The 24,334-nt window shown below is 37.1% G+C and overlaps 1 protein-coding gene across 1 annotated transcript in view; it reads left to right on the forward strand.

Annotated features, from left to right (window-relative positions):
* LOC150096515 (potassium voltage-gated channel subfamily KQT member 1-like) overlaps positions 1-24,334 on the forward strand; it is a 231,548-nt gene that overhangs the window by 154,668 nt on the left and 52,546 nt on the right. Inside the window, exons 13-15 of the mRNA XM_090408631.1 lie at positions 12,255-12,375; positions 12,703-12,802; positions 23,442-23,485. Of these exons, the coding sequence (XP_090264757.1) occupies positions 12,255-12,375; positions 12,703-12,802; positions 23,442-23,485 (265 nt within the window). The remainder of the gene's footprint in view (positions 1-12,254; positions 12,376-12,702; positions 12,803-23,441; positions 23,486-24,334) is intronic.

The raw sequence follows: 24,334 nt of genomic DNA on the forward strand, positions 1-24,334 counted from the left end.
GCCATACATACGGCCTACCATTGGCTACCCTTGTTATCCAGGGCTTGACTACAGTTAGCAACTGCACGAACAAAGCCCGAATTCCAATGCCAGGGTTCTTCAACACCTGTTCCTGCAGATTTGCGAGGAATTCTGCTGTACGAACGCAATCAGATCGTCTGCTAGGGATCTTTCTTCTTGCTACATCCTCGTAGTCACCATTGCAAGTCTCTAGTTCATGCCTGATTGTTTTTACTGTATTCAGGGAGCATTGGGCAGCAGTCGTAATATCCTTATTTTGATGGCGGGCACGAATCATCATGATACAAGTTATTCTCTTCCATGATTCAGGTGGGTTCCAGCTATCCATCCTTTCTGACATCTTGTATATGAATGAAGAAGGGTCCAAACTTTTAAATGAAGAGAAGTGTGTGTTAATACATGTAACTTACGGAAAAATATAATTAATTATAAATATGTCAAATTTATCCCGAACACCCTGTATATACTGAGTCAAAAATTTCATAAATAACATTTTTGTTGGATATAAGATAATCTATATATATATCGTTCACATTTATTAATGCAATTGTATGCTGAGTATTAAAACTGTAATATGGCTAAGCGGATGACAAATCAAATGTGTGTCGAGTTGGTAATTCTTCCCCTACTTTTTTTTTTTTAATGGAGTCACATTTCTGCAAGCATTACAGGATTTCTGGTTACTTCCTGCCAGTTATCACAGGAACAAATCTGAAACATTCTAACCAATCACTAAACAAAACATATATTTACATATAAATATTATTTTACTCTCCACAACTGATTATAACTAAAAATTTGGATATACAGGTAACCCTCATATAACACGGATGTTAGGTTCTATAGAAATGCCTCGTTATATAAATCGCATTATGCGAGACTCAGATCACATAGAAAAAGTTGGGTTATATTCCGAAATTATTTTTTTAAAAAAATTATTTAAACAATGACATATCTAACAAAAATATATTTTTATATAATTCAGGTTATTCATGTAAATTATGAAAATATATAAATTAGGAAACAAATACATAGTATAAAATTATAAAAATTACAAATTGTACATAAACTTTATTGCACATAATTATTATTATTATTTTCGTGACACCTCCAAGAAGTCCGAAGACTCATCGCGGGAGGACACCTATTGTACAACTCTCCATCTCCACTACTACACCGAACCTCTACTACCAGTCATCTAAATCAGTGCCATCTACTGCCTATCACCATAGCTAGTATTTTTTTTGTCTGTAAATTGCGTGTGTTCCGAAGGGCTGATTTGTCTGTATGCAGGATGAAAAACCTTCTGAGTTTCTGGGAGGAAAAAACCCTGCTACCTCCGTATGAGATCGGCTAACTCGCCTTCGATTGAAAAAGTCCATATAAAGATTCCTTCCATCATGACGAGACTCGAACTTAGGCCTTTTCCAATTGAAGGGCACTGCATAAAATGTTTTAGGCAAAATAAAATAAAGTGCATATTTTAATCTTTCATAGCACGAGGATTTGAGGATCGGTTAATAAACATTTTTTGTCTTGTAATCACCTGATGCATTACTACAAAACAGTACAGTTGAAAGTTTATTTTTCACTTGGTTAGACTATAATAAATTTAGTTTAATCCTTTATCCAAGTGTGAGCAAACAAACTTTGCACCTGAAAATAACTTCAGGACTGAATATGGTGTTGTACTACCTTACTAGGGTAAGGTAGTACAACACCGGGCAACTCATAGCAACAGTGGACCAAGCTAACAACACTTCTATCCCAGTATCTCCCATAATGCAAAACACATCTCTTTGCGGATATGTATAATGTTATGCATTAAGGGATTGGCCACTACCCAGACTAGTTTCGACCTTTATCGAGGTCTCTTCAGTGGGAGCCAGTATAACACCATATTCAGTCCTGAAGATATTTTCAGGCGCAAACTTTGTTTGCTCACACTTGGATAAAAGATTAAACTAAATTTATTATTGTATAACCAAGTAAAAAATAAACTTTCAACATCTTTCTCTAAATGCAGAGTAATTTAATAAAAAAAAAAGGTGGCACACCGTTTGGCAACTCCAATAGGTAAAGATGACCTTGCTATTGCTGCTGCTGCCTGGTATCTCCATCTCTGGGCCTAGCTCCAACTGAAGAGACCTCAATAAAGGTCAAAACTAGTCTGGGTAGTGGCCAATCCCTTAATGCATTAACATTATACATATCTGCAAGGAGATGTGTTTGCATTATAGGCGATACTGGGATGGGAGTGTTATTAGCTTGATCCACCTTTGCTATGAGTTGCCTGGTGTTGTACTACCTTACCCCAGTAAGGTAGTACAACACCATATTCAGTCCTGAAGATATTTTCAGGAGCAAACTTTGTGATTTGCTCGCACTTGGATAAAGGATTAAACTAAATTTATTATAAAACAGTAGAATAATTCTATCTTTAGAAACTTGGAATCCAGGAGCTGATCTTTCATATTTCGAAATATAGGTGCGTTTTTGCATTCTTTTCCAATATAACCCGGATTCATCCACATTGAATACCTTCTCTGCATCATAAATGTTTATAAACTGTGAGAGCTTTTTTGTTTAATAAGATTTCCATCCAAAGGAATTTTCTTCCGAGTGCAATCTTCTATCCATATCATTAGAGATTTCTCCATTTTCCCATCAGAATATTGCGTACATGAGCAATGTGCTTTGCACTTACCATTGACCCAGCAATAAACAGTTTATCGGATTTTATGTTCATTTTGTATGTTCGAATTGTTGATTCGTTTAAATTCAAAGTCCTTGCAACAGCTCTTGGTTTTTCTCCATTTTTCAACCTATCCAAGATTTTAATTTTTTCTTCGAGAGAAATAAATTTTCTTTTCGATGTTGGTTTTTTTCGCTTTTGTTACAGTTTGTGGCCATTACTATAATAATATTTTGTTTACATAAAAAAAGTATTACATATAACTCACTAGAAAGTAAAGTGCTCAGCTTGAGATTAACACATTTGTGATTTTAATGCGCATTCCTGGCAGAAAATGAAGACAATTTTCAACAATAAGCACTTTATACGGTAAACAATTGACTTGCATGCATACTAAAGGGTATTTCCCCTAATATAAATTTGCTACTTATAACTACATGAGCGATACAGGCAGATGCAAATTTAACGAAGATAAAATTTGATTTTCAAGTCGCATGGTGAAAAACACATGAAAACATAAAGGGTTACTACAATTTGTAGACCATATTTTATCGAAACCACGTTGTATAAGTACCGCATTATACGAGGGTTACCTGTGTGTATGTGTATATATATATATATATATATATATATATATATATATATACAGGGTGTTCGGGATAAATTTGACAGTTTCGTAAGGAAAAATAAAATCTTCTTTGTATCTATTAAATTTAATGAATTGACAAAAAAACATTACAGGCAGAGTTAATTACAATACTATCAACAAGATTTACTCAAAATAACCACCATTAGCATCGATCACAGCTTCAATTCTGCTTCGGAACCTCGAACAAGCTGATGCTACAGTCTCCCTGGGAAGGGCCGCAAAAACTGTTTTAATTTTATCCGTTAACTGGGCTTTTGTATTACTGGAAGTGCGATTGGTGTCTTTTTCAACTGCGCCCCATACAAAATAATCCATGGGGTTAAGGTCTGGGGAGTTTGGAGGCCAAACATTTGGACTGGTGAAGTCGTAGAAATTTTCAGACAACCATTTTTGACTTTTCCCAGAGGTGTGGCAAGGGGCCGAATCCTGCTGCCATACATACGGCCTACCATTGCCTACCCTTGTTATCCAGGGCTTGACTACAGTTAGCAACTCCACGAACAAAGCCCGAATTCCAATGCCAGGGTTCTTCAACACCTGTTCCTGCTGATTTGCGAGGAATTCTGCTGTATGAACGCAATCAGATCGTCTGCTAGGGATCTTTCGTCTTGCTACATCCTCGTAGTCACCATTGCAAGTCTCTAGTTCATGCCTGATTGTTTTTACTGTATTCAGGGAGCATTGGGCAGCAGTCGTAATATCCTTATTTTGATGGCGGGCACGAATCATCATGATACAAGTTATTCTCTTCCATGATTCAGGTGGGTTCCAGCTATCCATCCTTTCTGACATCTTGTATGTGAATGAAGAAGGGTCCAAACTTTTAAATGAAGAGAAGTGTGTGTTAATACATGTAACTTACGGAAAAATATAATTAATTATAAATATGTCAAATTTATCCCGAACACCCTGTATATATATGTGTGTGTGTGTGTGTGTGTGTGTGTGTTAAAGATATCAAGCAATTTTATGAACTTGGTTTTAATCCTTTTTTTCCCAAGTAATCAAACAAGCAAGCAAGTAAGTCAAGTTTGTATCTTAAGTATTTTCAAGTCTGAGGCAACTCATGGTAAAGGTGGAATAAGTTCCAAACACTTTCCATAGTATCTCCCATAATGCAAAGCACATCTCCTTGCAGACATGTATGATGCTATGCATTAAGGGAAGGGTCACTACCCAGACCGATTTCGACCTTTATTTACTTCAACCTTGGCATCTCAGAGTCTGGCTCCCACTGACAAGACCTCAATAATGGTCGAAACCGGTCTAGGTAGTGACCCTTTAATGCATAGCATCATACATCTCCGCAAAGAGATGTGTTTTGCATTATGGGAGATACTAAGCAAAGTGATCGGAGCTTATTCCACCCTTACCACGAGTTGCCTCAGACCTAAAAATACTTCAGGTACAAATTTTGACTTACTTGCTTGTTTGCTTCATCATCATCAACAACCATGGGTCCAATGCCTGTAGGTGTCTGCTGCCATCTTGATATGATTCTTCCATTGCATTCTATTTTGTGCAAGATGACTCAGTTTGTGTATAGAGTTTCCGCACCATTTGACGATGTCATCACCCCATTCTCTGTTTGGTCTTCCTCTTTTGTTCTTTCCTTCAATTATTCCAAACAGCAACGTTTTTAGTTTTCTCTCATCATTCATTCTACATATATGGCCAAATACATGTACTTTCCTTTTGATTATTTTCTGGATCAGGTTTTCTTTTGGTTGTATTCGTCTGTAGATTTCCTCTTTGTTCACTTTCTGTATCCTGCTTATTTTCAAGATCTTTTAATAGCACTTCCTCTCAAATACCAATATCCTCCTTTCAGATTCTCTCAGGAGTACCCAGGCCTTCCTTGCATCCATAGATCATGCGGCTGAAGATACAGGTTTCTACAATGCTCAGTTTAGTTTGCGTCTTTATAGCTCGGCTCTTCCATATTTTGTCCATGGGTTTTAAAATAGTTGTTGCTCTCGCTATTCTAATTTTTATCTCTTTTTTTGGGATCTAAGTCAGGTGTCATCCAAGATATGTGAAGTGTTCCACATTTTCCAGTTGAAATCTGTCTATCGTAACTGTTCAGTAACTCCTGTTGTCCGAATATCATTGTTTTAGTTTTTTCAAAGTAGTCATTTAGTCCATATCTTTTTCCTTCTGTGTATAGTGTTTGTAATGTCTGTTCCAGCCTTGCTGCACCTTCTTCAATTAGGACGATGTCATCTGCAAAGCAGAGATAGTTTATTCTCATGCCATTTATTGAAATGCCTCCACCTTTTTCTTTAATCTTATCTAGTGTTCTTCCCAGATGCGTGATGAAGATGATTGGTGATATTGGGTCCCCTTGCCTACTTACTTGGGAAAAAAAGGATTAAAACCAAGTTTATAAAATTGCTTGGTATCTTTAACGTATAGTATACCCAAAGTAAAAAACTTTGTGTGTGTGTGTGTGTGTGTGTGTGTGTGTGTGTGTATATATATATGTATATATTATATTTATATATGTATATAAATGCACCACCTTTTAGACTTGAACTATGCGTTCAGGCGCAAACTTAACTGTTTGCTTACTTGGGATTAGGAGTAAAATAACCAAGTTTATAAAATTACTTGGTAACCCTAATATACATTACCCAAGGTAAAAAAAACTTATTTACATATATTTTTATATATATTTTATATATTATATATTATTTATATATATTATAAAAGAATGATCATTAACTTGGTTAACATACATATTTTTATGAAGAATTGAATGACTAGAACCGAGATTTAAGTAAAAAGGTTTTAATATAAAAACACTACTAGTTTCGACCTGTAACAGCCTTCATCAGGTGACATTATAAAAGCAAGAAAAAACACAAAACAATGAAAGTTAATTATGAATTACATAGAGAGTCTCTATACATAATTAGCATGAAAACGTTGTAGTTGTATTTAAAGCTGTTCTTTCATTTGTTGCATTGTTGGGAGAGTGCGTGCTTGCAGCATCACGTGAATGCCAGTACATGATTACAGCTGAATGACTATCTGGGAGGTTGTAGCTCAAGTTATTATTTAGATGAACAGGATTGAAGATGATTTCTCTAGATTCCACGATTTTTCTCTCTAGTTCATCATTGCAACGGAAGATGTTAGTAGATTTTTCCAGCAGACTTTGCGACTTTGGTTTTCATCATTAGGATTAGCCGAGAAAATTTTTGCAATCTGAGATTTTTATTTAAATCTCGGTTCTATTCATTCAATTCTTCAAAAAAAAAATTTATATTTATATATATAAAATAACAACTGAAATGGTTCAAAAGCAAGCTAAAAAAATAAAAAATTGGTCAACACCGGGGAAGGATGAATTAAATGGCTACTGGTTGAAATATCTAACAGGCTTACACGAAAGACATGCTAACCAATTTTATGATGTTTTAGAAGGAAAAAGCAAAGAAGTGTGGCTCACAGCAGGGGAAATGTTTTTGATCATAAAGGATAAAGAAAAAGGTCCAAACCCAGAAAACGTCCGACCAATAACCTGCCTGCCAACAACTTTTAAGCTATTCACAGGCATACTAGCTGATAATCTGTACTGAGCCTTGATAAGACCACATCTCAACTACTGTGTTCAGATTTGGTCACCTAGGTTCCTTCTTGATGGGGAGGAGGTGGAGAGAATCTAGAGGCCAGTGACTAAGATGATAGCGGGTCTTTGGAATGAACCTTATAGGAACAGGCTGAAGATTTGTGGGTTGCAGGAATTAGTTGATAGGCGGAAAAGGGGAGATATGATTGAGACATTCAAATTGCTAAAGGGTTTCTATAGGATTAATTCAGAGGATATTTTTAGATCAGGACTGGTGGTGGGAGAACTAGGGGACACCTATGGAAGCTGGGCAAGAGTGTGTGGTTAGCAGGGGTGTTAGAGCTGGGTTCTTTACTTTTAGAGGTAAATGAGTGGAATAAGCTGCCAGAGTCTGTTGTGGGTGCTGTGGTGGTGAGTGAGTTCAAGGCAAGGTATGATAGATACTGTGAGAATGGCATATAGTTGTGTGGACATGATGTTTAGGGCCTCCTCGATGAGTCTAAGGACTCCCTGGAGTCGCCTGTAATAATAATAAAACATACAGCTATCTTAAAGCAAATTCTCTTCTCCCAATTGAACAAAAAGGTAACCTCAAAAATTCAAGAGGCACAAAAGCCCAATTGCTGATTGATAAAATGATTCTTAAAAATTGCAAACATAGAAAAACCAACCTTCATATGGCTTGGATAGATTATAAAAAAGCATTTGATTCGGTGCCTCATAGTTGGATTTTAAAATGCACAGAACTATTCGGTATTAGCGAAAACGTGCAAAACGTTTTTGCAATCCAGCATGAAAAACTGGAAAACAACGGTGGTCCTAAATAGAGAAGAAATTGGAGAGGTAAACATATAAAGGAGCAGCTTTCAAGGAGACTCATTATCTCCTCTATTGTTTATATTGCCATTGATCCCCTTAACCGGAATTTTAAATAAAACTGCTCATGGTTATCGAACTGCGCAAAAGAGTGCAAAGATATCTCACCTTTTATACATGGACGATCTGAAGTTGTATGCAAAATCAGAGAATGAACTCAGATCATTGCTTAACACTGTGCACATATTCAGTCAAGATATATCAATGGATTTTGGCTTAGACAAATGTGCAATTGCTGGAATAACAAGAGGAAAGTTTGAAGATATGAATGAAATTGAGCTGCTCAATGGTGAAATAATCAAGGCAATAAAATTCAAAGACAGCTACAAATATTTGGGAATTTTAGAAGCATCACAAATTCTGCACAATAAGATCAAAGAAAGAAACTAGAGCAGAATACATAAGATGATTAAGAAAACTCCTTAAGTCAATGCTTAATGCTGGAAATTTCATAAACGCAATTAATACCTGGGCCATACCTGTTCTGAGATATTCAGCAGGCATTGTTGAATGGACCCAGCTAGAGATGGAAGATTTAGACCGAAAAATTCGAAAATTAATGACAATGCACCATGCCCTCAATCCTCGCAGTGACATTGATAGGCTATATCTATCATGCAAAAAAGGAGGCAGAGGATTATTACAAGTGAAGCAAGTTATCGAAGAAGAAAAACGAAATTTAAATGATTATCAGTAGCAAACAATGGAAAAATTTCTAATTGAGGTAAGGAAAGAGGGTTTATTTCAACCCATGGAGACAAAATTTGAATACAAAACCAAGTAAAAGTGAGAACTGAAAGATGGAAAAATAAGGCATTGCATGGAAAATACCGTCACAGCATAGAGGACAGTGCTGACAGCAACTTGACCTGGCAATGGTTGAGAAATTGAGCACTAAAGAAAGAAACAGAATTGGTAATTTTTGCAGCACAAGTACAGGCCATTAAAACCAACGTTATGAAGGCAAAAATACAAAAAATTCAAGAAGACAGTAAATGTAGATTGTACAAAGAAAAGGAAGAAACGGTAGACCACATTATAAGCGGATACTGCAAAATCACACATATTGAGTACCGTAAAAGGCATGATAATGTAGCTAAGATAATCCACTGGCATTTATGTAAAAAGTATGGGTTTAAAGTATCTAAAGACTATTGGAAGCATAGTCTTTAGATAGTCTAAAGACTATGCTTCCAATAGTCTTTAGATAAAGACTATTGACTATTGGAAGCATAAAGTTCGCCAGAAGGTGGTTGAGAATTTAAAAGCTAAAATACTCTGGGATTTCAAAATCCAGACTGATAAAAGCTTGGAATGTGACACACCCGATATCACAGTGGTTGAAAAAAGTGAAAACAAGGATATTAAGTTTATCAAAATATCAGTAGATAGTCGGATTGACGACAAAGAAAATGAAAAAATTACAAAATATCGTGATTTGCAAATCGAAGTTGAATGAGGGGAGAAACCCCCTTTGGAGTTTTCAAAATTCGAGTCATAAGAATTCAAGGAGGAGAACCTGCCTACCAGTCTGGAACTTGGGGGGAGTTGGGCGCTGGGGGGTGGCGGAACTCCCTTTTTGAGTCATCAGAATTCAAGGAGAATTGGCCTACCATTCCAGAACTCAGGGTTTGGGCGCCGTAGGCACAAGGGGGAAGACCCCCTTTTCGAGTCATCAAAATTCGAGGAGAACTGACCTATCTGTCTGAAACTCGGGGGGCACCGTAGGCATCAGGGGGAAAGCCCCCTAGCATTGGTGCACCCAGGGAGGGGGCCAAGGGGCCTTGGCTCCCCCCCAAAAGAAAAAGGAAAAAAGACTAGAAACATTTTGAAAAATCTTTTCCTAATTAAAATTTTTTTTTATTTCATTTCTGTTGTGTCGTGTCTTCTATTTCCATACTACTTATGAATTAGCGGTCACATAAGGTGGGAATACCTTCTGACTCTCGGTAATCACGGTCTTCGTTTGCCTTGTGTTCACAACGAATGCAAGGCAAACGAAGTAGTGCTCGGGGGATACTTTGTTTGCCCGAGCCGGGCCAGAGATCATGGGTATAATGTATTGGCGATCACTGCAGATGTTCAGTCATAGGTCGTATGCAATGCGTAGTGTGCGTATTCTCAAATCATCTACTCAACTCAGCCCCCAAAGCTAAATCTTGAGTACTCTGTCCCCTCCAAGATTAAATCCTGGGTGCGCCACTGTCCCCTAGTATATATATAAAGAGAGAGAGAGAGAGGTGGGGAATAAAATAACTGATGCAGTTGATTGACAGGAATTATACAAAAAATGTGTAGTTGAAAGTATACATAAATAGCACAGTCTGTTTACAGTAAAACACCATGATGAGTTTTTTTATTTTTTTGACTCCATTTAGAAATATCTATATCATAATATAATAAAAATATGACTTATGTATTAATTCAACTTTGGTATTTTCCTGAATCTGACTCCCAGTAAAGATTGAAGCCATTCTGGATAGTGACCCTTCCCTTAATTCATAGCAATATATACTTCCAAAAGGAAGAATTATTATTATTATTATTATTAAAACAAGACCTCATGGAGTCAAAGACTCATCTAGGAGGTCCTTTTATCTCACACACATCTCATCATACCGGGTCTTAAACACATTCAAACTCCTTGCAGACACCACACTCTCAGGCAAGGCATTCCAATCATTCACAACTCTGCACGAAAAAAACCTGCCTCTCACTCCCCTACTCACACCCTCTTTATACAGTTTCCAGGTATGACCTCTGGTTCTCCCCTGATCTCCCACAAGAATTGTTCTTTGTATTATGGGATACTAAGGCAATTGATATTGCATAGTCATGAAGATACTTCACATGCAAACTTTAGTTGCATATACTTGGATAAAGGATTAAACATGCATCTAATTTCTTCTAATAAATTATGCAGTTTATTAGAACAGTACACTGGCATCCAAAACTTAAGTACGAACACTATAGCATGTGTGATACCACAGAATGTGATAGCAACAACTGGCAATGTTCCAACTCACACACAGTAATGAATGTATCATTTGTATTCTGGTTTATCAATTATTTAACAGTTGTGAAGTTATAAAAAACATCTAATATGTGTATTTAATCATTAATAGGCTTTCATTGTGTACAACTTTTATGTACCACTACACCTGATGTAAGTCTTATGATGCATGAAACTTGTCAGGTTTTAATCATTTCTTTTTAATAAACTTTATATTACAATGTGGTCTAAATACCAAAAACTACCTACAGAACACTATGTCTGAAGATTACAACCATAAATTCAAATGAATCAACTTGTGGCCGTTGGTATAACTAATGATTTCAAGTAGAAAGCAGGTATGCATTTAAAGTTTTGAGTCGTGCACAAAGGTCATATGGTAGCACTCTACAGGATAAAAGGTTGCATAAAACGAATTGTATTTAAAGGAAGCTCTTTTTGTGAAGGAATAAAGTTGCAAACTTGGATGTCTTGTGATGTCTCAAAGACATCATCTAAATGATTTTACACAAGGAAGAATTATTGGAAAACTTGAAGGTCACAGAATTACTGATATTGCCAGAGAGTTTCGAATGTCATTATAGGGTATTTGTATAATACTGTATAGTAAAATCAAGATGTACAGATAATAATCTGAGTTATCAGGTTTGGGGAGCAACAAAAGCATCAAATGAATACAACATGTTGCAAGGAAATTTTGAGCTAGAGCAGATCAAAAAAAAAAAAAAAAGTGGAGATCCAAAGTTTTGCTTACATTGATATGGAATATTAGATATCAATGTGTATTCATTTTATTCTTTCTCTTTTAAAAAGAATGAATTGTGCAGTGTGTAGTTTAGATAGTGATTTTGAATGGTGGTTGTTGGGAATATCACTTGACGTTCTCAAAGAAATAACAGGTCAGACTTGGATCCAAGTGGTTGTTTATTAGTTTTAACACTATTAATGTTCATATGCATTTAATCAACATCAGTAGTCTGGATTTTTGTGTGTGGGGATTTTTGCAGAATTTACTGGAGATCCACATTGAAACTGTATTTTATTATGTTGTCTTTCTTTGTTATGGGAAGAGCTGAAAATAAAGAAGTATGTAGTGGGAATTAACTCATGACCAATAATCTCTTCTTGGTACTTGACAGTGCCAGACTCATGCTGCCAAGATATATTTCATGTTAATTTCTGTTAACATGGAATATATCTTGCTGCATACTTTCATTGTTAGTGCAAATTCTGAAGTGTGCAAAGCCAAAAACATTATTGTAAATTTATTTGTATTCTAGTGAGTGTACTTACCAGTCTTGTTTTAATGATGAAAAATTTTCTAGAACAACTTTGTTTAGCATAAATAAGAATGATTAAAGCAAACCAAATATGACTTCAATGATAATGCACTTATTTATATATATATGTGTTTTTTTCTGAACAGGTAATCTTGATCACCAGGATGGAAAGAGTCAAATATCGCTTGTGCATCATAACATGTCATATAGTGATCTGTTGCCAGAAGAGAATGATGTTGAAGAACCAGTCCAAGAAACACTTACCAAGTAAGTGTGCATTAATTAAGCCATGTGTTCCTCTAGGGGATGTTTAGAATTCTTAATTCAAGATTCTCACTTGCTATTGAGATTTATAGATTTACATAAACCTATATATTTCCCCCTCCTTTTTTTTTTTTTTTTTTTTGTTTACCAGCTATCTCTCTCCTTCAAGACTGAGAGACCACAATGTGATAGTATTTAAATAATGCTTCTCAACAAATTAAAACCTATGAAATTTTTATTCCTATTGAGTAATTTCTAAGAATCAGTTTACTATCGACTATACACATATAACTTTTTTTGTTAGAATTTTGTATCTGCTATATTCATCAGGGTTACAATAACAAAAACTTACACAAATGTAAAGAAGCTGATGTACATATCTAGTATTGCTGATGTTGCATGTGCTATCTTCTCTCTTATATTTATTTTTGTGACTGTTTAATATGAGGTTGAGGAGACTCAGATTGTTGCATGCTATTATTCTAGCCATTACTCATCATTGGAAGCCCACACCAATTATTCACACAATATCTGCTGCATACTACAGTGATAGACAGTGTGTGAATCATTGGCATAATCATTAATATTGATCACGGATATTGACATTCAACAAGGGAATATCCTCTGGGCAAATTGTCACCCTTCTTCATCCAGAAGGGTTGGTAGAATCCTGAAAGTTCATCACCTGGTTCCCACGAGGAATATCCCTACATTCGACACACTCAAACAACCACCATCTATCATTTACAGTTACATTCCTGAGTGATGTAACCTGCTTACAATCTCCTTTCACGTCTGGTGGGGAAAAAAAATTAAATAAAAATAAAATACTAAATAAAATCTATACAAAAATATAAATTAATTCACAAAATAAAATAAACCTTTTATATTTTTGTATAGATTTTATTTAGTAAATTTTTATTTAATTTTATTTTTTTCACCAGAGGTCAGGCCAGGGTAAACGATTAACAAAGCATTTAGATTTATCTTACTTTTATGTAGTGTTATGTAGCTTGTGTCCTCTGCATATGTATGTTTCCCTGATGCTGACCTCAATACAAAGGTTAAAGCGTTGAGTGTTATTCTCTTAATTATAAGTGAAGTAATCACTCCAACATGTTTTTGTCTAAACTCCTCAATGTTGACCACTGTGTAACCTTAAAAGAAAGAATTGACATAAAGCGCCTCCGTAGCGCAATTGGAAGAACGACGGTACATTGCGCCCTTCGATTGGAATAGGCCTAAGTTCGATTCTCGTCGCGACGGGAGGAATCTTTATCTGGTCGATTTCAATCGATGGTGAGTTAGCCGATCTCATACGGAGGTAGCAGGGTTTTTTCTCCCGGAAACTCGGGTTTTTCATCCCGCATACATACAAATCGGCCCTTCAGAACACACGCAATTTACAGACAAAAATTACTAGTTGTGGTGGTGTTGGAGGTGGGCGGTAGATGGCGTTGATTCGTAGTAGAGGTAAGGTGTAGAGACAGTTGAAGATGTCCTCCCGCGATGAGTCTTCGGACTCCTTGGAGGTATCAGGAATAATAATAATAATAATAATAATAATAATATCGTAGTTATCATGCCCTTTACTTTTAATGGGGGATTTTAATTGACATTCTGTGTGATAGTGCTCAAGTTGAGCATATGCTTAACAACAATAATCTTTCTCTCCTAAACACAGGATGCAACACTTCCTTCCATGTGCCTAGCTGAACATTCACTGCCATAGACTTAATTATTTGCTCACTCACCTCCCCCCCCCTTCTGACTCTCTTCAAGTGGGAAACTCTTGATGAGGACTTATTTGGTTGTGATCACTTTCCATGATATCCACTTTCCTGCATAGGCAACCATGCACTACATCATGGATATCATGATGGAAAATTGAACAATGGCTTACCTTCTCATCGTTAGCAGAATTTGATTTGATTCCGCAAATGATCAGCTCTTTCTCCATCAGCGATACAGTGAATCAGTGATGGTGTATTACAAAAGCTATTACAGCTGCAATTCCTTAAACATCTAGTTGCTTTCCATGTTTCCCTAAGCCATGGTAGAATGACAATTGTACAACAGCCAAATAAAGTTTTGGGTATTTTTTCGAAGATACCCCTCAACAGCAAACTTCACTACTTTCTGAGATGTCCCAGAAGCATGGGACATCTGTAATATGATGGGCAGATATATCACCCACCAGCTCTCTATCCTCAAGCACAATGGAGGCACAATTGCTGATCCAACAGATTATGTACACTACACTTGGGAACATTTTTGCTAAAACAGAAGCAGCAGCAACATCTTCTTATCCCTAGAGTTTCTTGCTCTAAAGCAAGGAAAAAAGCAAAAAAGAAAAACAACAAATCCAGTTATTTTTTTCAAATGGAACCAAGTTAAAGAAGAAATGAAAGCTGCTTTGCTTAAATCCTATCTGATTGTTATAGGACCAGATAATATCCATTACAAGAGAGTTAAACATCTGTCACTATCATCCATTCTGGATATCTGTCAAAAGACAATTATTATTGCCTTTCCTAAGCCAGTGAATTGAGTGAACAACAGAAAGGCTTCAGCAGAGGAATGAGAATGTTATCATTAATGCTATACTGGAACTAAAAATACTAATAGAAAGATCACTTGAAAGAAATAGGAACATATGCTTCATAGACTTTCAGAATGCTTTTGACCAGGTAAAACATAATAAAATGTTCAATATATTAGATCAGGGGTTCCCAACCTTTTTGTTTCCTAGAGCACATTCTAAAATACTGGTAGGGCGACGGGCACCATCTATTTTTTTCAAGCAAATTTTTTGAATTTGTTTGTTAAATGAATACGTACAAAGTTTACATTATAATCAAATGTTTTATTACTTAAAAGTTTACATTATATAAAAATTTAAATATATATGTAAGTTAGTGTGATCTTTGGTATTGCATTTCTTTGGCTAGTGCTTCATAATTAGGAGAATATGATGATATTCCAGTTCTTAAGCTGGAATGAACAACTTCAAATGCGCATCTACTTCACATTGTATGTGTTTAATACTCGTCATGTGTCATTAAGGCATGCGTCATATAGCATGCCATGAATTGTTGCGTGATTATTTCAAACTATACGACACACGGTTGAACAGCGGCGGGCACACACAAATTGGTCGACGGGTGCCATGGTGCCCGCGGACATAGGGTTGGGAACCCCTGTATAAGATAAATTAGACATAGAAGATCACATACTTAAGATTATAAAAATGATTTACACCAAACAGAAAATGCAGCTGTTTAACAATGAGACTTCTGTAGGGAAAATAAAAAGAGGAGTTAGACAAGGTTGTATCCTTCCACCAAATCAATTTAATATCTACAGTGAGACAGTGATGAAAAAGATTGAAAAACAAAAAATAGGAATTAGTATCAATGGTATAAAATACAACAATCTTAGATATGCTGATGATACCATTCTAATAGCAGAAAAACAGAAACAAATTAATCAAATTACTGCAGCTACTAATTGAAGAAGGTAAAGAATTTGGATTAGATATAAATGCAAAAAAAGACCAAATTTCTGAAAATCTCAAAAGAAAGCAGATCCGAGCCAGAAATACTCATAAACAATATGAAAATTGAACATACAACAGAATACAAATATTTAGGCACCTACTTTACTGCAGATGGAAAGCAAGATAAAGAAATAAAAATAAGAACAGCCAAAGCTAAAGATGCATTCTGGAAAAATAAAGATCTTCTGAGAAGTTCTGTGAGTTGAAACGAAGAAAAGAATGATAAGAACATTAGTGTGGCCAATTTTCACATATGGAAGTGAGACCTGGATATTCGATAATGGCCTTTGAAATCACATAGGCTGCTTGGAAAGATAAAAGAGAATAGTGTGACAGGAAGGGTATTCAGTGTGTTGCCTAGGTATGATTGTGGTGAAATGAGGCGGGGAGCAAGGATTATGAATGACATTCTGGCTAAAATGTGTGAGGAGATGGGAGTACAGTTTGTTAATGTGTGGAATGAGTTTGAGGGATGAAGTGAGCTATATGGGAGTGATGGACTGCATTTGAGTGGTTATGGTGTGAGTCACTTGGAGAGACTGCTGCTGCTGGAAGGTAGAGAAGTGAATAGAGAGAATGAATCAGATCGAGAGGGGGGTGATATCGAAGAGCAGGAGAGTAAGACAGGAGAGATTGAAGAAGTGGAAATGAATGGGGAAGTGAGTGGTATGAGTATAAAAAATGAGAGAATGGGCGTACAAGAGGAGCAGGGAAACGGGGAGGCTCAGGGTGGACAGGGGTACACAGCGTGAGAAAGGTGGATGCTCCAAGAGCAGGTGAGAGCATGTGTAGGCAGGAAAGAAATGGGATGACCAGGGATCAAGAGGAAACAGATGAAATTGAAAAGGGTTCTAAAATGAAGAAGGAGAAAGGGAAATGGCCCCAATCCAGCATGGAGAGATCACATCGATTGAGTGGTATCAGTGGAACTAGCTGTAGATCCAGAAATGAGCTGTCATGTTTGTATACCAATGCTAGAAATATAAGAAACAAGGCGGATGAAATGGTTGCACTAATTGCATCTGTTCACTCAAAGATTGTCGGAATAAGTGAGACATGGTTAGATGAGGACAACATCCTGACAGGAATAGAGATGGAAGGGTATGATGTATTTCGTGAGGATAGAAGGGGTAAAAAGGGAGGGGGGAGTGCTATTAATGATAGAGAAAGAGTTATGTTTATACAAAGTAGAGATGCAAGACGGAAATAGTGCCAGTGGTTTTGAGGCAGTATGGTGTGAGATAGAGGTGAATGGAATCAAATACTTGGTGGGATGTTGTTATAGACCAGGTAATGTGGATGGTGGTGATAGTGAAATGTATAGTCAAATAAGCCAAGCAAATAAGAAAAGGGTGATCATTATGGGTGATTTTAATTATGGCAATATAGACTGGAATGATGAGATAGCAACTGGAAGTAAAGAAAATGAGTTTCTTGAGTTTTTGAGGGATAACTATCTCAGACAGTATGTAACAGAGGGCACACGAGAATTAAGGGTCTTGGATTTGGTCATCTCATCAAAGGATGTAATTATAAATGAGGTGTCAAATCATCCACCAATTGGTGAAAGTGACCATGAGGTGATTACCTGGGTGGTTGCCAGCAGTGCAAGAACTCCTGTGAAAAAAGGGTATATGTGGAACTACAAGGGGGGGGGGTGATTATGAAGAGCTCAGGAGACAGCTTGCGGGTGTAGCATGGAATGAGGAGTTGGCTGGAAAAGAGATCAATGCAGCTTGGGGGATTTTCAAAAACTATTTAGTAGATGCAATGTCTAAATGTATTCCAAAGGTGAGAAGGTTACATAAGGTAGGTGTGAGATGGATGAATAAAGAGATTAAGCATGTGATACAGAGAAAAAGGGCATTGTGGAGGCAGCATAAGAGAAGTGGAAGTAACCAATTTCATGAGGTCTACAAAGACCAGGCAAGGAGGGTGACTTGGTTGGTGAGAGTAGCTAAAGAGAGGTATGAATAGCAGTTAGCTAAAGAAGCCAAAAAGAATCCTAGGGAGTTCTTTCGATATATAGCCAGCAAAAGAAAGAATGATTATGGAAGGATGACATTGATTGGAGGAAATGGTATAAAGACAGCTGTTTCAGAATGTGTGGTGGAGATACTTAATGAGCATTTCATAAAGATCTTTCAATCTTGTGAATGTGACTTCATGGGGAGGTTGAGAGAAGTTGATGATGGGGAGGAGAGACTGACTGTAAGTGAGCCAGAGGTGTTTGGGGAGTTGAGTAAACTAGATGTAAATAAGTCTGTGGGACTTGATAATATATCACTGTGTATTCTGAAGGAATGTGCCAGAGAGTTGACACCTGCCTTGACATATTTTTTTAATACGAGTCTTGCACTCAGTCAAGTCCATAAGGAGTGGAAGGAGGGCAAGATTGTGCCACTTCATAAAGGAGATGATCAAACTCAAGCATAAACTATAGGCCTGTCTCTGTGTCAGGTGTTGTGGTTAAGTTGTTGGAGAAGCTTGTAAGAACTAGGATCCAGAGTTGGGTTGACAACAATGGTATAATAATCTTTGATGGACAGCATGGATTTGCTAAAGGGAGGTCATGTTTTAGTTATCTACTTGCTTATTACAATAAAGTGACTGCTTCCTTGGACAGAGGAGAAGGATACACAGTAATATACTTGGATTTCGCAAAGGCTTTTAATAGAGTACGTCATGATAAGTTGACAGTCAAACTAGAGCAGATGGTGTTGGATATTAGATTAGTTCATTGGATTGGAGACTGGCTATCTGATAGGTATCAACAAGTTGTGTATGGGGGGTGCGATATCCATGAAAAGGAAAATCACTAGTGGAGTGCCTCAGGGGTCTGTTTTAGGTCCATTACTATTTAACTTGTATATTAATGATATTGGCGAAGATTTGGATGGAGATTTTCAGTTGTTTGCAGATGATGCAAAGTTGGGATGAACCATAAAGAGTAGTGAAGATGTTGTGGCCTTGCAAGAAGACTTGAATAGATTGAGTGATTGGGCACGGAAATGGAGATGTGAGTTCAATGTTGCAAAATGTAAGGTTTGAAATTTGGAAAACAAAGATGGGATGCAGAATTTATGCTTGGTGAGAATATATTGTTGAGGGAGAGGAAATAAGAGATCTGGGGGTGATAGTGGATAAGAATCTAAAATTTAGGGGACACATCGCCAAAATTGTGAAGACAACACAAAGACTTCTGGGAATGATGCGGAGGACACTGACGTGTAGAAGTAGGGAGATTCTTGTTCCATTGTATAAGGCTTTGATTAGGCCACACATGGACTGTTGTGCCCAGATTTGGTCACCAGGTTTTCAGAAGGATGAAGAGATGTTGGAAAGGGTCCAAAGGCGACTGACTAAGGTAGTTTCTGACCTCTGGAATGTTGAGTATGAGGAAAGATTGAGAGATGTAATTTGCAGAGTCTGGTGGAGAGGAGGAAGAGGGGAGATATGATAGAGACCTACAAGTTGGTAAGGGGTTGTTATAAGATTAATGGTGGAGAAGTTCTACAGAGAATAGTGGGAGATCAGGGGAGAACCAGAGGTCATCCCTGAAAACTGTATAAAGAGGGGTGTGAGTAGGAGAGTGAGAGGCAGGTTTTTTTCGTGCAGAGTTGTGAATGATTGGAATGCCTTGACTGAGAGTGTGGTGTCTGCAAGGAGTTTGAGTGTGTTTAAGATACCGTACAATGAGATGTGTGTGTGTGTGTGATAAAAGGACCTTCCAGATGAGTCTTTGACTCCATGAGGTCTTGGGAAATAATAATAATAAATGTGGTGTTATCGGAGAGCTCTGAAAATCCCATGGACAGATCATGTGACAAATACAGACATCATACAGAGAATGAGAACACAGATCTTTATTACAAGAAATGATCCAGAGAAAGATGAGATTGGCAGCACATGTACTGAGAGATTCAGCAGAACAGAGGACACTAACAGTTTCAGAAGGAAAAATTATAGGAAAAGGATCAAGAGGCAAAAAAACAAAGGATATGGCTTGAAGATATAAGATCATGGACAGGATAACATGGTTATGCAGAAACAAAAAAGAAAACCACCAACAAAGACAATGGGAAGGATGCAGTGCTTTACCTCTCACTGAGGAAGCTACATGAAGAAGCCAGTGAAGAATTCAAAATACCCAAATAACTATCATCCAATTGCTCTGACCAGCTGCTTGTGTAAGATTCTGGAAAAATTGGTTTCCTTTTTGGTTTTCATGATTTCTGGAGAAAAACAACCCTTTTTCCAGAACACAATCTGGCTTCCAAAAATATCATTCTACCACTGATCATAGAGTCTGGCTGGAGGAATCCATTAAAGATACCTTCCTAAAACTAAGACAAACTTCCTAAGACAATCGCAAACATCCATCCTGCCGTGGGCATGGATGTTTGTCATTGTCTGTGAAAATACTAGTGCTGGTGGTTGGCAGTAGATGCTGTTGGTGTAGTTGTGGTTCGCTGTAGTTGGTGAATTAAGTGGCGGAGACAGAGTTGAAGAGTAGGTGCCCTCTCTTGATTAGTCTTTGGGCTCCCTGGTGGTGTCACATAATAATAATAATAAAATACTACATTGGTTGTATTGCTTTTCTTTGATACAAAAAACCATATGACATTGGTTGAGATTTGGAATCCTGAAAGACCTGCACAATTTTGGTCTTAGAAGAAATCTCCTTTTTATCGAGAACTTCTTATCTAACTGAATCTTCCAAGTTTGGCACAACAGTGTACATACCGTATATGATGTATGAAATGATATGTGACATTTTAAGATCTCCTAAGGACATTAATGCCTTCTTCAAATACGCAGGTGTATACAACATCCCATGCTCCTGTGGATTAAATTATATAGGCCAAATATCAAGAAGCCTGGAAATTCGAAAACAAGAACATATAGGGGACGTGAACAACAACAGAACAGACACTTCAGGATTAGCTCATCACTTCTTGATCTCTAACCACACCATCGATTGGGATAACAGCTCCATGCCTTATATAGAAGAAGAAGTCACGGTTGTACTTCTTTCGGGAGAAAATCTAAACATAAATCAAGGAATGATTCTGAAAGACATCTGGAAAAGTCTAATAAATTCACTCAGCTTACCAGAATTTCATTTCGCTAAAAACTGTACAATGCGCTCAATAAACAATAACCGAGACACCACACTGCATGCTTATGATGTTACGCGTCAGTTTTAATTTTAATTTATTTGACTGTGTTACTCCATTCTTTTTTTTTTACTAGCAATTGTTATTGTACCGTCATACTTCTCCTGAAGAAGCCAGACAGAATAGCTGGTGAAACTTTTTGACAATTTGTGTATATCATTTATTAACATATGGTAAACGAATAAAACCAAGAAAAAACACAAGTTTGATCATGAATATATGTGACCAGTTTGTTTCCTTAGTTTACCATAGTTTCCTGCTGTTGTTCCACTCATCCCTTTTGCTCATTGAAGTTTGCACCTTAACTACTTCCCAAATCAGAACCATATCACAGTAACTTCTGTTATTGTGTGGGACATGCATATTAAATCAAAACACATCTTGCTTTCTTCAGCATGTCGTGTGAAGTTGTTTAACTTCAGGGAATTGCGCGTTTCCATTCAATGCTCCCATAGTCACTCAATCACTTATCACCTGCCTATAACTTACCAGTAAAATCTGCTTAAAAATATCGGAATCATCTTCCTTTGCATTTTTCCTGGCTTATAGCAACACCTAATAAAATATAGTATCTAAAATTCCTGCTTGCTTAATTTCATGCCATTTTACCTAATAATATTACTGCTTCCTTGTGCCACTGTTTTGAAGGGACAACTTTTCTGAGATTCTTTTCTCCTCTTTGTCTTATTAGAAATGCAATATCAGTCATATCAAGAGGAAACAGTTGGAATTGAAAAGGGTTTTAAAATGAATAAGCAGAAAGGGAAATTTTCCTAGTCGAGCATAGAGAGATCACATAGAGTGAGTGGTATCAGTGGAACTGGCTGTAGATCCAGAAATGCGCTGTTGCGTTTGTATACCAATGCTAGAAGTATAAGAAAACAAGGCAGATGAAATGGTTGCACTAATTGCATCTGTTCACCCAAAGATTGTTGGAATAAGTGAGACATAGTTGGATGAGGACAACATCCTGACGGGAATAGACATGGAATGGTATGATGTGTTTCGTGAGGATAAAAAGGGAGAGGAGTGCTATTGATGATAGAGAAAGAGTTACGTCCATACAATGTAGAGATGCAAGATGGAAATAGTGCCAGTGGTTTTGAGGCAGTATGGTGTGAGATAGAGGTGAATGGAATCAAATACTTGGTGGGATGTTGTTATAGACCAGGTAATGTGGATGGTGGTGATAGTGAAATGTATAGTCAAATTAGCCAAGCTAATAAGAAAAGGGTGATCATTATGGGTGATTTTAATTATGGCAATATAGACTGGAATGATGAGATAGCAACTGGAAGTAAAGAAAATGAGTTTGAGTTTTTGAGGGATAACTACCTCAGACAGTATGTAACAGAGGGCATACGAGGATTAAGGGTCTTGGATTTGGTCATCTCATCAGAGGATGTAATTACAAATGAGGTGTCAAATCATCTGCCAATTGGTGAGAGTGACCATGTGTTGATTACTTGGGTGGTTTCTAGCAGTGTGAGGACCCCTGTGAGAAAAGGGTATATGTGGAACTACAAAGGGGGGATGATTATGAAGAGCCGAGGAGACAGCTTGTGGGTGTAGCATGGAATGAGGAGCTAGCTGGAAAAGAGATCAATGCAGCTTGGAGGATTTTCAAAAACTATCTAGTAGATGCAAAGTGTATTCTAGTGGCAGCCCATGCATAAGCACTGCGACATTGCAACACCCCCAAGGTTGCACTACAATCTAACGTCGATATTCGTTTGCACATGTCATTGCATGTTACGTCATTCAGACACTGCCCAAATCTTTAGTATGCTTATGCACGTTATTTCTGTGAGATATGAAATGTTTATTGTTGGTGCATGTGCATGGTGAACTATTTTTTGTCAATCTTATTTTATTTTGTTAAAATATCATATAATTATTTATTTATTATAGATACAAGGCTGAATTATGACAAGTGTCACTGTTGAAAATATGAAAAGAATTATATTTTTTCAATTATCGTTACATGAAACAAATACACTGCGATCTAACTCCGATATTCATTTGTGCTTCTCATTGCTATTGATACGAAACTTTTATTATTGGTGTTTGTTCGTGGTGAGGATGAAACATTTTTAATAAAGCAACTTTTAATATGTAAATTTATTTATTAATAAATTTGTTACTGATTAGGAAAAAAAAGTTTTTGTATATGCAGCACCCCCACTTAAAATTTTCACTGGCTGCCACTGGTGTATTCCAAGGGTGAGAAGATTAAATAAGGTAGGTTGAGATGGATGAATAAAGAGATTAAGCATGCGATACAGAGAAAAAGGGCATTGTGGAGGCAGCATAAGAGAAGTGGAAATAACCAATTCCATGAGGTCTACAAAGACCAAGCAAGGAGGGTGACTTGGTTGGTGAGGGTAGCTAAAGAGAGGTATGAATAGCAGTTAGCTAATGAAGCCAAAAAGAATCCTAAGGAGTTCTTTCGATATGTAGCCAACAAAAGAAAGAATGATTATTGAAGGATGACATTGACAGGAGAAAATGGCATAAAGACAGCTGTTGCAGAATGTGTGGTGGAGATACTTAATGAGCAATTCATAAAGGTCTTTCAATCTTGTCAAAATGGCTTCATGGAGAGATTGAGAGCAATAGATGATGGGAAGGAGAGACTTATTGTAAGTGAGCAAGAGGTGTATGGGGAGTTGAGTAAACTAGATGCTAATAAGGCTGTCGGACTTGATAATATATCACCATGTATTCTGAAGGAATGTGCCAGGGAGTTGACACCTGTCTTGACATATTTTTTTAATACGAGTCTTGCACTCAGTCAAGTCCATAAGGAGTGGAAGGAGGACAAGATTGTGCCACTTCATAAAGGAGGTGATCGAACTCAAGCATCAGACTATAGGCTTATCTGTGTGTCAGGTGCTTGAGTTCTCTCGACTTTCCGGCCTCCGTACTATCCGGAGCCCGGATTTTATCACAGAGAATTATAATAATACAGTAATTCTCCATGATAAAATGAGGAATACGTACTGTAATTTACTTTGCAAAGGCGTTGTAAGCAGGCATCTGCTACAATCCTCCTACGTGTCATGTGCATAACACAAGTTGAGACATGCAAAGTGCGTATTTCCCTGCTTCGTCAGTGGTGTATCGGATGTCCACAAGTGCAGAATACATTTACCACTGTTCCTGGTGACGTTAGTAAATTGTTAGTAAAGCGATTCAAAACATATCACTTGTAAAGTCTTGG

Source organism: Typopeltis vanoorti, chromosome 18, assembly GCF_054136105.1.
Source record: "Typopeltis vanoorti isolate ZY-2024b chromosome 18, IOZ_Tvanoo_1.0, whole genome shotgun sequence".
In the NCBI taxonomy this organism is placed as follows: domain Eukaryota; kingdom Metazoa; phylum Arthropoda; class Arachnida; order Uropygi; family Thelyphonidae; genus Typopeltis; species Typopeltis vanoorti.